The sequence below is a fragment of the Geosmithia morbida genome (assembly GCF_012550715.1).
Source record: "Geosmithia morbida isolate 1262 chromosome Unknown scaffold_3, whole genome shotgun sequence".
Taxonomy (NCBI): Eukaryota; Fungi; Ascomycota; class Sordariomycetes; order Hypocreales; family Bionectriaceae; genus Geosmithia; species Geosmithia morbida.
In genome coordinates this window covers 195,685-209,617 of record NW_023336190.1, presented here as the reverse complement: position 1 = coordinate 209,617, position 13,933 = coordinate 195,685, and the positions used below count along the sequence as shown (strand labels likewise).

The following is a 13,933-nucleotide window of genomic DNA, read 5'->3' as shown; positions in this document are numbered from 1 at the left end:
AACGGTCCCGAGGGGCCATATACTCTAGATACTGCTCCTACTGCTGCTGCTGCCTATCAGACGCCTATATATTCTCTACCTCATACTAAGGAGATGCAGTGCCGCTTGCTCTAGGGCCTCTATCCCGATCTTAGAGCCTACTCTACAGGGCCTTGAACGTAGCCTTAAAGGTCGAGGGCCGGTACTGGGGTTGGCCGGGAGGGCCCGCCGTTGATGGCTAAGGAGCATCTAAGGCTACGGTGAGTGCCGACGTAGGCTGGTTCATATCTTCGTGACCCAACAATACTTCGAAAATCAGAGCCAAATCTGGTCAAGTGCAGTCGTGGCTGCAGGCCAAATGCTAGATACTAGATACGATACATCACTGTTAGCAGTACCTGAAACCCAAAGCTGGGCATGCTCGTCTCGGGTTTATGGTTACTCCTGATAGTTATCTACGCCAACCGGTCCGTTAAACCCCAAGTCAGCCATGTCCGTATCCTCCAGAGAGACGACGTTGGCGTAGCCGGCGTTGTTGATGACGGCATTGATGCCGCAATAGCAAGGCCAAAGCCGCGGGACGCGCCGGCGATGAACCAGATTAGGGCCAGTGGGATGAAGGTGGAAGCGAAGTATGTGACAAGGGGCAGAATGTAATGTTTTAGTACGCAAGATACATATAGACAGGAATGAATACTTACGGCTGTTAATATTTCAGATTCATCATGGTCTGCTCAACTGCGGAGATTGATCTAATCCTGAGGCTTACATGCATTTACATGGAGCATGCGCGGCGCAAAGCGGCCGCAGTGGATGACGCCGATACGATATCGAACGTTCCAATAGGGGCGGGGGGAACCTCTTTGATAACACAGGGCGAGTCTATTCTTCTCCTGGCCGTGTATAAGTATACATGTCCGCTAAGCCCGATGCAAATCTCTTTCGAGTCTTCATGGTTGTGCACATGATGCTTGATAATCATGCCCCCCCCCCTACAACACTCAACGACAACGAGATGCATATGGGTTAATCCGGGATGAATGCTGTAGCTGAGGCCAAGAGTTCCCTATTGCTCGCTACCGCGCCGTTACAATCACTCGATGACTGTTGAGAGCTGGCTTTTGGTAGGGCCCCTCTAGTATGTATAACCGCCCTTTTACGTCTTCTTTGTCGCCGACCAGAACTGCGTGACTACATGTAGTCGTCATGTTAGCGCCATGCGTCAATGTATGCACCCCTTGCGAGAAAACGGGCAGGCACTTACCGTAGATGAATCTGAGCAAGGTATCGGGCTGGCTGGCATACAAGCTGTCGATGCTTCTTCTTGATGAATGATCTACATCGAACCCTATCAGGTCCGCCAGTTGGAGCACCTCCTCTGCAGAGAGCTGGAGGGCGGTATGTGTGCCCCATTTCAGCGCTGCGATATCCGTCGGCAAGGTTAGTTTGATCCCCATCGCGCATGGGAGGTAAGAGCATGGCTCAAAATGTCAATGGCATGGCAGCATATCACAGGGAGCATTGAGAGGAAAACGTACGTCCCAGGTTGATCCACACGCCACCGGGCTTCAGCAACCGATGAATGTTGCTCAGAAAGTCAATGACATTGTCCGAGATGTCAATGAAGAAGAGCGTGACCACAGCATCGAACTCGCCGTCCTGGGGGAACGCGGTCAAGAAGTCACCCTCGATAAGCTTGACAGACTTGTTGGGCCAGTGATCCGGCACCGTCAAGGCCGAGTAGCGCGCGGTCGGATTTGCCTGGTACGTCCACTTGGTCACGAATGGGTGGAAGGTGTGCTGGTTCAGCGAGGTGGTATGGTTTGTCAGGAGATGGTGGGCTAGGATGGACCCGTAGTCCAGCTCGTTTGCTGTGACGTCGTAGCCTGCGCGCGTCAGTCGTGCAATTCTGGTTAAGCCCAGCGTGATCAGCTTAACCAGTCTCTCAATCGTACTGCCAAGGAGGTCGTACCGAGATCTGCAATGTCGCTTGCCAGCCTGCCCAGCCCGCTACCCGGCACGAGAACCTTGTTCCGACTCCCTCCGGGATCGATGCGCCGTCGAAGCTCAGCCAGGACGGGAGGGAACACGGCCTCTCTCTCCTTTGCGCCCTGTGCGCTCCAGTCGCGTGAGACATGTCCGAACGCCAGGTCCACGACGCCGAAATCGGCATCTTCCTCGCCCTCTAGCGGTTGAGGGCCGGTACGGTAGTGCTCTCTCGAAATCTGCGCAATCCGCTCTGACAGCTGGGCGTTGACGGCGATGCCTTCTCGTGCTTTCTCAAAGTGTGAGCTGTACCCGAGCCTGTCGCTCAGCGACTTCTGCCAAGGAGTCTGTCTGGCGTATCGTGCGTGCTTGCGCTGGAGCACTTGCTCGGCAACGAATCGGTACTGCTCGAATGAGGCGATGCTGTGCGCCAGTCCATCGGGCAGAGAGGGTTGCCTCGTTTTATTTGTGTAACCCTTTGGTGCCGCCTTCACGGTCTTGGGCGGCTTTGGCTCTATTTGGAAGCCCTCGTAATTCTTGGAGGCTGGCGAGCTCGAGGCGGAGAGCGGAGAGGTGCTGAGCTCTTCACGGAGGGCTTCCACGCGCTCGGAAAGAGATGAGAGGGTGGATGCGATGTCGGATAGCGAAGAGGAGCTACGTATGGCGATATATAGAGGAAGTAGGATGTATAGAGACAATGCAAAAAAGCGAGAGGGCAAGGTTAAGATGCGCATCTTTGCTTTTGTGGCTTCAAGATGTCAGAAGTGGTTGACGGAAGCTGCACGGATCCAGTCTTTGTTGCTCCGAGAACGAAGCGAGGGGGAAAGAGGAAAATGGGGCTCTCGTGTATAGGAGGAGGATGCAGAGACGTAGGGACATTGAACCATATGAAACTTGGACAAGGGAAGGGTCAAGTCGTAATGTTGGGGGCGATGCGCTGATCATCGGAAACGAGGTCGTCGGACCTTATATTAAGCGTCCGAGCTTACATGGAAGAGGCGGGATCCGGGTTCCACTGTTGTGACCTATATATTGACTAGGTAACATGTATAGACTTGGATGAATGAATACAATGGTACTTTTGGAAGCAGTTTTGATATGGATATGCAGGTCAGACGGCATGTAAGCTGGCTGACGTGCTCTCAATCTGTGTTTGTTTTCCTCTCACGCGTGATTCCGTCGGCATCTCTTCATATTGTCTATGCTTCTCCTTTCCTTTCCTTTCCTTTATTCTCCTTGCCTCTCTTTTCCAAGCTTCATGACAACATCAAAGTATGGGCCATTCTATACCGTTCATCTGTTTAATCGCAATCCTCGTCGTGCTCTCCAACGCACAGGTCTCATTTGCTCACGAGTCAAGAGAGGAGCAGATGGCAAAGTGCGACAGGCTCCTGATACGCAAAGAATGGAGGACACTTGAAGATGGCGAGAAGGCTGAGTGGGTGGGAGCTGTCAAGGTTCGCCTCTCTTCATGTTCCCTTCTCCTAGCTGGAAGCGTACGCTGATTCTCCATGCCGAGCAGTGTCTAGCAAGCATACGACACCAACGGCTATCCCTGTCCAGAGACCAGAGCGTTCTTGATGGCAAGAGGAGCTTATACGACGACTTCTCCTACTCGCACGCGTCGCTGGAGAACAGCACCCACAGAAATGCCTACTTCCTGCCCTGGCGTACGTCTACCTCCATGCCATTGATGTCTGCCTCCAAAGAGCTGCGCATGCACTTACATATGTACATGTACGATACCTATCGGAAGACAGACCGCTGGTTCACTCACCTGTTCGACTCATCCCTTCGACGCACCTGCGGATACACCGGGCCAACACCGTACTGGGACTGGTCGCGCGACCACGCCAACCTGTTTGCCTCCCCGGTGTTTGACGACTCGCCAGAGCAAGGGTTGGGTGGAACAGGAGACTGCGAGTCGTCCGACTGCACAGTGACCACGGGGGCCTTGACCGGCGACGACTTCCAGCTCGCCTGGCCGATCCCACACTCGCTCCGGAGGAACCTCACCCTCATCACGGGCTGGTACCCGGACGAGCGGCCGCAGAACGAGACTCTCGGCCCCGAAACCGTATGTCACGCCATCGACAGCACCACGGGTGACTTCTTCACGTTCCAGAGAGCCATGTCGGCCCTGCACAATCACGTCCACAACTTTGTCGGGGGAGACCTGGCGGGCGACTGTCCGGGGACGCTGCCGGAGGAGGACTGCCAGGACATGGCCATGAGCTTCACGCCCAACGACCCTCTCTTCTGGCTCCATCATGCGCAGCTTGACCGGCTGTGGAATGTGGTATGTACAATCAATCGCAATTGTCTCTACATGCACGTACTCGCATCAGCTTCTACAGGATCCAAGCCATTCCTGCACGCGCAAGGTCAATATTATGGGGGAACTTTACTGACGGCCAGATGGGAATAGTGGCAGCGCCAACACCCGTCCAACTTTGCCGCCTTTTCCGGAATGCCGCTCGTCCCACACAACATGACTGATCCGCACTACGACGCGGACGCCCGTGTGCTCGTAGATGAACCAATGTTCTTTGACGTCCAGAGCGTGCCTGTGGCTCCGAGAACCTTGTTTGATATCGAGACTTGGCCTTTGTGCTATCGGTACGCAGAGGAGGAGGAATGGGGGGGAGATACCTGAGAACTAGACGGATATGACTGTACCATGTCTTGAACGTATTCCGTCCATCTCTACGCACAGGTACATCGCTTCATGCAATACTATTGAAGCCTCGTGTATCATCGGTACATGTACTTCAACTAGCCTCTTGGAACCTCTCGTACATCTCCGGCGTCCATCCCTCGTGCTGCTTCCCCATCCAGTCGTACACCTGCTTCCAATCCCGGCAGGTATGCACAGTCCCCGCCGCGGCGGCGACCTTGTCCCCATTGGGCAGCTTCGTGCTCGTGCCGCCCGGCTCCAGGGTCGTGTCTGCGGCGCAGAGGATCCCCTGCCGCAGGTAGTGGAAGCAGTGGGCCGTGTGATCTGACCCGTCGTCGCCTTTGACGAGCACCGCGCGGATGTGGTTCAGGCAGTGCATCTGGTGCCACATGGACACGCCAAAGGCCAAACGTTCCTCCCCCAGGAATACGAAGCCCTTCCCCGGGGGACGTATGGCGTTCCACTCAGCTGTCGCTGCGGCGCCTTCCATGCCGTAGTGAGAGGGGTCGTCGCGGAAGGAGGTCTGGATGGTGCGCACCTTGAGTGGCAGCTCGCGTGGTCGATCACCCTCGAGGTAGGCTTCTATGTGTCAGTATACTCGATTCGATGCGGAAGAAATGACAAGTGTAGGGGAGCGGGGGAGGATACAGTGTCCTCCTGACCCGCGCGTCAGGATGTGCAGGGAGAAGACGAGGGTGCCCATATTCAGAATAAGGCATATGCCCAGCGCTGCGATGAGACCGAGCGAGGCGCCGCGTAGGCCGGGGGTCAGGGACTTGAGAAACATCGATGCTGCACCTTCTGTTGCTCTAATGGTAACGGGTATCAAACTGGGTCTTGTGCTGATGATGCGAGGTCGGGGTTGATATCAATATTCCATGTATCTACCTCGTCTCTTTCTACCGGCGGGAAAGCTATCTGGCACTGGAAGAACGGGCTAGTCGCAATACTCGGCTCTCATGGGCTCATGAATGCTGTTTCGAAGTGGTCTCGTCAAGGCTGATACTCTGCGGATAGCATGAACGACTTGTAGGTCGCGACTGTGTAGATTCTCTTCTGATGGCGACAAAAGTGCCCGGATTAGACACATCCATCACCCTCGCGACTACTTGCCGCATACGGCTTTGCGTGTACATGCGCGCTACCCTGTCGATCTAGTCACCGCCGCCCGCCCGTGGCAAACCCGTGCACATATCGTCGAGCACCGCACCTCGGAACCAAGGCCAGCGGGCACTTTCTGCCACGATGGGGGAGGGAACTTTTGTGGGGTTGAAATCTAGAAACCTGCATGTATGCAGCCGGATGTGCCGTGCCGTGACGGTTGGGTTCAGCTCTGAGCTACAGGTGATGTACGTGCGTCGGCCGGGAAGGTTGGAGCTAAAGCCCGCGCATGTATGCATACGGTGCCTCTATCGCGAGATGTGTACGAAAGGGTTGATATGGAGACGGCAGTGCTCGTCATTCTGCGAAGCTATAGCGGCACGATGATGTCGCTATCTCGGCTTCTGTTCACGCCATAGAAAGCTGGAGCGACAAAAGGTCCCTCCAGGGCCGTTATGAAGGTTGCTTCTCGCAAGGAACTCCTTCTGCAGCAAGTTATTCTTGTTGTTCTCCGAGTCAGAGACAGAAGCAGAAAAGCAAGAGACAGCTTGTATATATAAATTAAAGGGTAGAATATTCACGAATAGGCGGCATATCCTCGTCAACACCATCCCCTTCATCAACAGTTTGGACATCTCATTTAGCATCGAAGCTACAATCAAGAACACCTACACTCTTCTCGAAGAGTACTGCCCACACTCCCACAATGCAACTCAAAGTCACTCTTCTCGGCCTCGCCTGCCTCGGCCTGAATATGCTCACTGTTCAGGCTGCCACGGTCCCCGCTGAGGGCCTGGCTCGTCGCACCGTCCAGAACTCTGCCGGCAACGCCAATACAGTCGCCCGCTCTGAGCTTGACAAGCGCCACGAGTACAGTGTTGACGCTGATGAGGTCCTGGTCGACAAGCGCCACAAGTACAGTGTTGACGCTGATGAGGTCCTGGTCGACAAGCGCCACAAGTACAGTGTTGACGCTGATGAGGTCGATGCTAAGAACTAAGTGTCTATATGAGATGGTCGTTTATGACCGTTCACGGCACTTTCTACACTGAATCTGGTAGAGGGGGGGGAAGGGGTCTGTCGGTGTCACCAGCTGTTATATAGAGTGGTACGGATCTATGCACAGACTGGATATATAAAGGAAACTCCATGAGTGTGAATCACAAATAGACCACCAGAAAATGACGACTAAAACACAATTCCTCTACTCCTTAACCATACTTGGAGTGAACATCTAGAGATAACCTGTGTAGGCGTGACAGCTTGGTCGAGGTCGAGGTTGATGTACTTCTTCAGACTCCCTCTATATATACTCATCCGGCATGGGGATAAGCGTCTCGTTGTGACCCGCACACATGGCCGGATGCTCCTCAGGAAGAGCCTCGATATCAGCCATCCTCACGTCGGAGCACTATCTCCAGAAGCTTCTCATCAGCATCGAGAGCACATGTACGATCAACGATATAACTCACACAGTACTGCACGCTGTCCGTCTTCGTGTCCCTCGCCTCAAAGTACATGACTCCCATTTCGTTGACCTCGGTCTGGAACGGTATCGTGATGTTGACACACAGCTGCCCCGAAGGCTGGATGGGCACATCCTTTAGGATAGTCTGGGAGAAGTCCGCCTTCTTCTTCGGCACCCTGTTCCGCGTATACAGCACCGTGACGAGCTCCTCGGGATGCCCGGAGAACGAGAGGAAGGTGCGGGACCCACGAGCATACCGCTGGGGGGAGTGGGCAATCTCTCCTGTCTGTGCCATCAGTCGCCGAACCGGACACCAAAGCGGGAGGGGGACTTACCGCAGAAAGGGATGTACTGCTCCATGCCTGGTCGGGTCTCCGGGCCGGCGCGGCGGGTCATCCACGGGAATTGGACGTGGAAGCCAGCATGGGCAGCGAACGCGAGGTCGACACCGATGCCGAGGCTAAGCAGGATGGCAATGAGAGGGGAGGGCATGGCTGACGAATACCACGGGATCAAAGGGAATGCACCACGGTGAAGGATGCACAGCACAGGCGAGTGTCTGGTGCAGAGTGAGTGAGTGAGAGAGGACAGGACACGAGGTACGTGTATGCGGCATGATTCAAGCCGCATGTACGGGACCTAGACATTGATGTTCTATCCATGGTCGTGCCAAAAGATCAATCTCTGTCGCGATCACACTCCCGAAATGGAAAGTCGTCTGGGTCGCGTGCGGCGTAGCGCCAGAATGCATGTGCGTCACGCAGGTCAACCCTCGGAGCTCCTCCCGGCATGCAGGTGGGTCGGCACAAAAGGCCCATCTTGATAGAACGGAATCATGGAAGCTTATATTGCATGTACCGATGGCGAGCGTATGGAAGTCCCGATAGTAGTAGCCTGCTCAATGCTGAATGCATCTGACTGGATACATGTATGCGGCTATCTGAGAGAGGCGCCGCCGCCTGCTACATCGAACCCGGTGCATCCCTCGTTCCCTTTCTCCTCTCTCTCTACATTTGCAATCAAATCGCCGCTGGCCATGTTGTCATCCATGTCTACCTCGAGCTCTTCAAAGTATGCTCCTCTGTCGTCGAATGACGACGGCTATGGCAGCTCCAGTACAACTCTTGAGAAGCGCCCCGAGGAGGAGGAGGAGGAGGAGGAGGGGGGGGGGGGCAAGGACAACCACCCTTCTCCCCTGCTAGAAGCTGGGGAAAAGCAAAGGCTCCCCACGGCATCATCCAAGCTTCCCAGACTAATCCTCTACTTCTCCTCTGCCGTCGCGCTCCTGTCGACCGTCAATGTCGCCCTCCTCCCCGCCACTCTGTCGGCGTACCGGGCCTACCCCTTGTCCGAATCCGAGCTGGAGGCCCTCCCGCACGGCGATGCGAGGGTGGGACTGGACAGGGCAACAGATCTCATGCCTCCTCCCCAGATCTACGAGCGTTCTTGGCCGGACAGGATTGCGCGCGTGAGCCGGAAGCTGAAGACTGCCGTGTGGGGTCAGGGTGTAGACGTCCACATCACCGTCGAGGTCAGTGACCGTACATCGGACCCTCCAGCATGCGCCGCTACTAACGGAAGACGGCCCAGGACTCGACAATCGTGCGCTTCCCCGTCCCCTCCGGCGGTGTCGACACCTGTGCCCTCTCCTGGCGGCCGCCTCCCGAGTTCTCGGCCAGGGTCGAGGACCTCACGACCAAGGGAGACGTGACGGAGATTGAAGTCTGGCAGCTCATCGCACCGCAGGCCGGATCCGACGGTAGCCCTTCCGGCATGGATGGGCTCGATTACGATACCCTGTCGTATTCCACCCTCCCTGTCCGCGGGGAGCTGCTGGGCGTGCTGGACCTCACTGCCAGCCCAAACAGCACGACGGTAGATTTCGCCTGCCCAGGTGAGACGGACACTCTTGTCACGGAGCTGAGGTGTCAGCGCGTGGCGTGCCATGTGAGCTTCTTGCAGGTCGACATGGTTCCCAGGTTTGGGTTTGAGCTGGTGCGAAGGGGGAAGTGAGCGGGGATATCGGGCATCGGGGTAGAGACGTGAATGCGCACACGTAGCCTTACGAGAGGTCACGATGATGATTCAGAGATTGGCGCGGGTATCGAGGAGACGTAGATGTAGTAGCTGGAGCATCAACATGCTAATAGGCAGCGCTGGGAAACATGACGGCAACGCTGCCAATACAGTCACACTAAAGTGCAGCGTTACATTTCTGCAGTGGGCACGTAGATTGAATCCGGCTCATCTCCGCGGCGACTGGATGGGCGGCACGGCGGATTCGATTATAATGTTGTCTGGGCATCTGCAATCGGCGCTCTTGTACCGATACGGGACACGGGCGGGTGAATCGGTCTATTGCTACGGTAAGCAGGCTCTGGATGCAAGACGTAGCTACTCGAGCTACGTGTAGGGGTGAGGCTATCACTAGGCCGATACGCATGTACAGTGTTATATCCGCGTGGCTTCGATGGTCATGTAGACGACTGGCGCTCCCAGGTACGGAGGCCAGTGCCCTGCTCCGTATACGATACATGTAGATGGGCGATACATGTAGATGGGTGGGGTCACGGGTACCCTGGCTGAGCCGTTGATGAAGAAGCGGCAGGTAGGCATGTTAGCAGACATCGGGGATGACGCAAGATGCGACCTGCTCCAGCTATAAAAGGTCCCTACAGTCCCGAGCTCAGGGATGAGTCATGACTACGAGAGTGACCAAAGGCTATCGGCCATCTACGCCCAGCAACCCATCTAGCACGGGCAGCATGTCCACCCAAGAAGACGACGCCGCCTCTATCGCCCGTCTCTCCCTACACGACCCCGCCCACTTCAGCGTCCAGCACTCCCAGACGCTTCATCGCCTGGTGCTCCTGCAGCACTGGAACATAGCCGCCGGCTCCAGGGTGCTGGAGCTGGGATGCGGGCAGGGCGACTGCACGGCTGTGCTTGCTCACGCCGTGGATGAGCAAGGCCATGTGGTAGCCGTCGACCCCGCAGACCTGGACTATGGTGAGCCCAGCTCTCGCTCACCCTGCTCCACACTTGATCGGCACGTGTCCCGAGAGGCACCAGCAGCCCATTGACGAGAACCCATGCTGCAGGCTCCCCGTATACCCTCGGCCAAGCGCAGAGCCACATCTCGCAAGGCCCTCTGGGCGGGCGCATCACATGGGTGCAGCAGAGCCCCCTCGACTACCTCCAGTCACCGTCGCTCCCGCCGCCCGCCGATGGAGGCACCCAGGCCTTCGACGCGGCAGTCCTCGCCCACAGCCTGTGGTACTTCGCCTCGCCGTCCCTCGTCCTGTCGACCTTGAAGGCCCTCAAGCGGCACAGCAAGCGGCTCCTCCTGGCCGAGTGGTCGTTGGCGGCGTCGCACCCCTCGGCCCAGCCTCACGTGCTTGCCGCGCTTGCCCAGGGGTCGCTGCAGTGCCGGAGAGGCGACGGCGACGGCGGCGACTCCAACGTCCGCACGGTACTGGGGCCGAAGCGTATCATCGAACTGGCCCTAGAGGCCGGGTGGCAGCTGAATAGTGAGACGCGGGTCCAGGGCGGGGAGGGCCTGCTGGACGGGCAGTGGGAGGTGTCTGCCTGTCTGTCCTCGTCGTTTCAGCGGGATGTGGAGGACTGTCTTGGTACGGGTGATGAGAGGGAGCGGGAGGTGGTGGTCGCGTTGCGGGATGCGTGCAGGGCTAGCTTGGAGGGTGTCCCAGGGGGGAGGAAGGGGGTCAGAAGCATGGATGTCTGGGTTTCTGATTTTGCCTAGCCGGGAGAGCGTGACGGATGCCGCTGGCCGACGAGGCCGCCGTCGCTATGCCATACGTCCTACCCTCCCTTGGCCGTCTGGCGACGAGCTTGGGGTGCGTAGATGGCGCTCAGACGGCCAGGTTGATCAGGAAGCGACCATCGCCAGTTTGTCAAGTAGCAGGGACTCTGCTCGGCCTGCGCCGCAATCGCCCCTCACTCGCAACGCCTTAGGATATATACATCCAAAAAAGCAAAACGGAACATACAACAGCGGGTATTCGCTGGTCGTCACCGACCCAACTACTAATCCACCGCTCAGCGGCTTGACTCGGGGGGAGCGGACGGGACCCCGTATTTTCCACTGGCTATGGTCGTATGTGGGAGGCTGAGGTTTGAATAGAGACTATATATCGTATACCTTGAAGAGGTAGTATACACATGATGATAGAAAAAGAAACATACCATAGCGGGTATTCGCTAGCCGTCATCTACCAATTGATCCACCGCTCAGGAATCTTGTCTGCCAGGTGGAGAAGCTCCAAAACCGGAGGATCGTACCTTTATAAATAATAGCATCACGCCACATGTTGGCGAGAGAATAATCATGTTAGCAGGGGGGGGCTGACAATCGCCTCCTTGTCGGCCAGAACCATTGTTTCCTCTAGCTCGGAATCTACGTGGCCGAATACAACAACCTCGGACTCGTCCTGTCCTGCTAGGACTCTCCCGTCCCACATTGGGCGTGCGATGGAAGAGATATCGGGAAGCATTAAAGACGATAGCCACTTATGCAGAGAGAGCTCGTCTAGGAGGCCCACGAGGGCGGAATATTGCGGTATCCATGTCTAGAAGCCGTCTGCTTGGAAGGATCGGCCCCCGGAGACCTATGGAAGGTAGTGTAGTGGCTCAAGACGTCGTCTACGTTTAGGAGGAATTGGGCTCGTCGTCCTCGTCGCTGCCACCGCTGTCCTGCCCGTCATGGTCACCATAGGCATCATGGTCATCATCCGCGTCATCTCCATCGTCGTCCTCGTCGTCTTGGCCCTCATCGGAACGGTCGGTCCTCAAGTCTCCGCGCTTTCTTGCGAAGATAGGTCTCGACCCCACCCTCTCGATCTGGCTCGAGGGATAGACTGATTTCCATCGATAAAGTGTCGGAGAGGTCCGACCCGTGCTCATCTTGGTCAACTTCGGTGCCCCTGGGCATCCCCCAAAATTCAGGGGCCTCGGCTGGGCTGAGGAAGCCCAGCTGGTGCGCCAGCTTGACCAGCACGGACCCCGTGAGGTAGGAACCAGGTGAGAGCTATAGAGTCTTGGCCCTATCGGGGAGCTTCTAGCGGTCGCCTATCGATCCTAGAACCTCTGCCCGCCGTCGGTGCAATAGCGTCACGGAGAATTTAAGCCACAGGAACCGCTGGGATGGACGATATGGCCCCCGAAACTGGAGTCTCCGGCCGTCAAGTTGGGCGCCGTGGGGTATGTCTAGCGGCGTCGCCTCTTCGTCAAACGCCGACGGGTCTGGGACGATGACTGAGAATTCGTCCTCCTCTTCGGCCGGTACGATGGTGATGACCCCGGAGTCCCACCACTGCTCGTATCTGTGATGGATGAGAAGTCCATTTTTCGGGCCCTAGATGTGGCCTCTCGAGTCGTCTGTCTCTCCGAAGAGAGCGACGGCAGCGTTCTCGCCTACGTTCTTCTTGACAATGTGGGCAGCCCGTATCTGGCTCGGGCTATGAAAGGCCCCGGCAATAGGACACTAAAGATAGCTCTGAGCCTTTTTCGGCTGGTAGGCGGCGTTGTGCTGTCGAATCAGAGCGGCGCGAAATTAGTGCTGGGATGCGTTGAGATGAGTCGCCTTGACCGTCCTCGTTGCACTGTATGGGTTGCGGAAAGTCCGTAAAAGGCTGTCGATGTACGCCCAGTCATCCTGCAGGGCGACGCGGAGATAGTGGCTGTCGCCTTTGATCCTTCCTAGTATCTCGTCCCGACGGGTTCGCAGAGTACACACGCGCGCCATGAAGTGCACTGCCCTCAGTTCACTGTTCTCGATCGCATCGTCGTATTCCTTGCGCGTGATGTCGAGAGCCCCTCGGTCCACTATGATCGCAGGACTTGGCTGGTCTCTCGCGCTAGCTCTAGACTAGTGTTGAATTCGGCCAGTTTCAGGTCCAGACGCGTGCTGCCGTGGACGGCTCTCTATCGCCTCAGCTTGCCAGGCTCAGGCTATGACTGTAGAAAGGCGTTGACTGCATCGACTGCTTCACTATACGCGTCGTATAGCCGCTAGAGCATGGCCTCCTGCTGGCCAGTAAGGCCGCGCTTGATCTTGGGTGCGAGGTATGTCTCGGGCACGACGCCGACGTCAGCCAGCGGACAAGATGCGAGGGGGAGGCGGCGCTCCGCGTCGGGAGTCGGAGTCGGAGTCGTCATCTCAGAACGGTCAAGACGCGTGGTGATGACGGTTGCGGATTAAGACGTCATCTGTTTACCAATTCAAAAACTGTCAATTCGAAGATGCGTAGAGAATATTACAATTACCTGGGCAACTCTCGTCATAACTGTGGCTTCGAGTTGTCGCCACCGGAACTTCACGCCGAGGCCCCTTGTCGAGTCTGGTGGTGATATTCGGGTTATATGCTAAGCCTAATGATAGCACGACGAACAGAAAGATAGAAAAAAAAACATACAACAGCGGGTATTCGCTAATCGTCACCGACTTAACTACTAATCCACCGCTCAGCGGCTTGACTCGGGGGGGAGCGGACGGGACCCCGTATTCTCCACTGGCTATGGTCGTATGTGGGAGGTTGAGGTACGAAATAAAGACTATATCGTGTACCTTATAGAGGCAAGGTACACATAAAAAAAAACCAAAAGAAACATACAACAGCGGGTATTCGCTGGTCGTCACCGACCCAACTACTAATCCACCGCTCAGCGGCTTGACTCGGGGGGAGCGGACGGGACCCCGTATT

At 56.4% G+C, this 13,933-nt stretch overlaps 8 protein-coding genes across 8 annotated transcripts; 5 read left to right on the top strand and 3 right to left on the bottom strand.

The window, feature by feature from the left end:
• Nucleotides 1-1,135: 1,135 nt before the first annotated feature.
• On the bottom strand, nucleotides 1,136-2,699 carry GMORB2_5012 (carnosine N-methyltransferase; the record flags this gene model as incomplete). Its single annotated transcript, XM_035466986.1, has 3 exons — nucleotides 1,136-1,170; nucleotides 1,518-1,865; nucleotides 1,952-2,699. The coding sequence occupies 3 exons, from the start codon at nucleotides 2,697-2,699 to the stop codon at nucleotides 1,136-1,138; spliced, it is 1,131 nt and encodes a 376-aa protein (XP_035322998.1).
• Nucleotides 2,700-3,239: 540 nt separating this feature from the next.
• On the top strand, nucleotides 3,240-4,621 carry GMORB2_5011 (tyrosinase; the record flags this gene model as incomplete). The annotated part of the gene is made up of 3 exons (XM_035466985.1): nucleotides 3,240-3,422; nucleotides 3,488-4,264; nucleotides 4,394-4,621. The coding sequence occupies 3 exons, from the start codon at nucleotides 3,240-3,242 to the stop codon at nucleotides 4,619-4,621; spliced, it is 1,188 nt and encodes a 395-aa protein (XP_035322997.1).
• Nucleotides 4,622-4,736: 115 nt separating this feature from the next.
• GMORB2_5010 (protein of unknown function (DUF3328)) lies at nucleotides 4,737-5,429 on the bottom strand (the record flags this gene model as incomplete). The annotated part of the gene is made up of 2 exons (XM_035466984.1): nucleotides 4,737-5,221; nucleotides 5,291-5,429. The coding sequence occupies 2 exons, from the start codon at nucleotides 5,427-5,429 to the stop codon at nucleotides 4,737-4,739; spliced, it is 624 nt and encodes a 207-aa protein (XP_035322996.1).
• Nucleotides 5,430-6,449: 1,020 nt separating this feature from the next.
• On the top strand, nucleotides 6,450-6,743 carry GMORB2_5009 (uncharacterized protein; the record flags this gene model as incomplete). The annotated part of the gene is made up of 1 exon (XM_035466983.1): nucleotides 6,450-6,743. The coding sequence occupies one exon, from the start codon at nucleotides 6,450-6,452 to the stop codon at nucleotides 6,741-6,743; it is 294 nt and encodes a 97-aa protein (XP_035322995.1).
• A 388-nt stretch (nucleotides 6,744-7,131) lies between these two features.
• Nucleotides 7,132-7,703, bottom strand: GMORB2_5008 (uncharacterized protein; the record flags this gene model as incomplete). Its single annotated transcript, XM_035466982.1, has 2 exons — nucleotides 7,132-7,493; nucleotides 7,547-7,703. The coding sequence occupies 2 exons, from the start codon at nucleotides 7,701-7,703 to the stop codon at nucleotides 7,132-7,134; spliced, it is 519 nt and encodes a 172-aa protein (XP_035322994.1).
• Nucleotides 7,704-8,247: 544 nt separating this feature from the next.
• Nucleotides 8,248-9,224, top strand: GMORB2_5007 (uncharacterized protein; the record flags this gene model as incomplete). Its single annotated transcript, XM_035466981.1, has 3 exons — nucleotides 8,248-8,326; nucleotides 8,414-8,742; nucleotides 8,802-9,224. The coding sequence occupies 3 exons, from the start codon at nucleotides 8,248-8,250 to the stop codon at nucleotides 9,222-9,224; spliced, it is 831 nt and encodes a 276-aa protein (XP_035322993.1).
• Nucleotides 9,225-9,976: 752 nt separating this feature from the next.
• Nucleotides 9,977-10,974, top strand: GMORB2_5006 (SAM-dependent methyltransferase; the record flags this gene model as incomplete). The annotated part of the gene is made up of 2 exons (XM_035466980.1): nucleotides 9,977-10,220; nucleotides 10,313-10,974. The coding sequence occupies 2 exons, from the start codon at nucleotides 9,977-9,979 to the stop codon at nucleotides 10,972-10,974; spliced, it is 906 nt and encodes a 301-aa protein (XP_035322992.1).
• Nucleotides 10,975-11,933: 959 nt separating this feature from the next.
• GMORB2_5005 (uncharacterized protein) lies at nucleotides 11,934-12,559 on the top strand (the record flags this gene model as incomplete). The annotated part of the gene is made up of 3 exons (XM_035466979.1): nucleotides 11,934-12,049; nucleotides 12,108-12,251; nucleotides 12,313-12,559. The coding sequence occupies 3 exons, from the start codon at nucleotides 11,934-11,936 to the stop codon at nucleotides 12,557-12,559; spliced, it is 507 nt and encodes a 168-aa protein (XP_035322991.1).
• Between the last annotated feature and the right edge of the window lie 1,374 nt (nucleotides 12,560-13,933).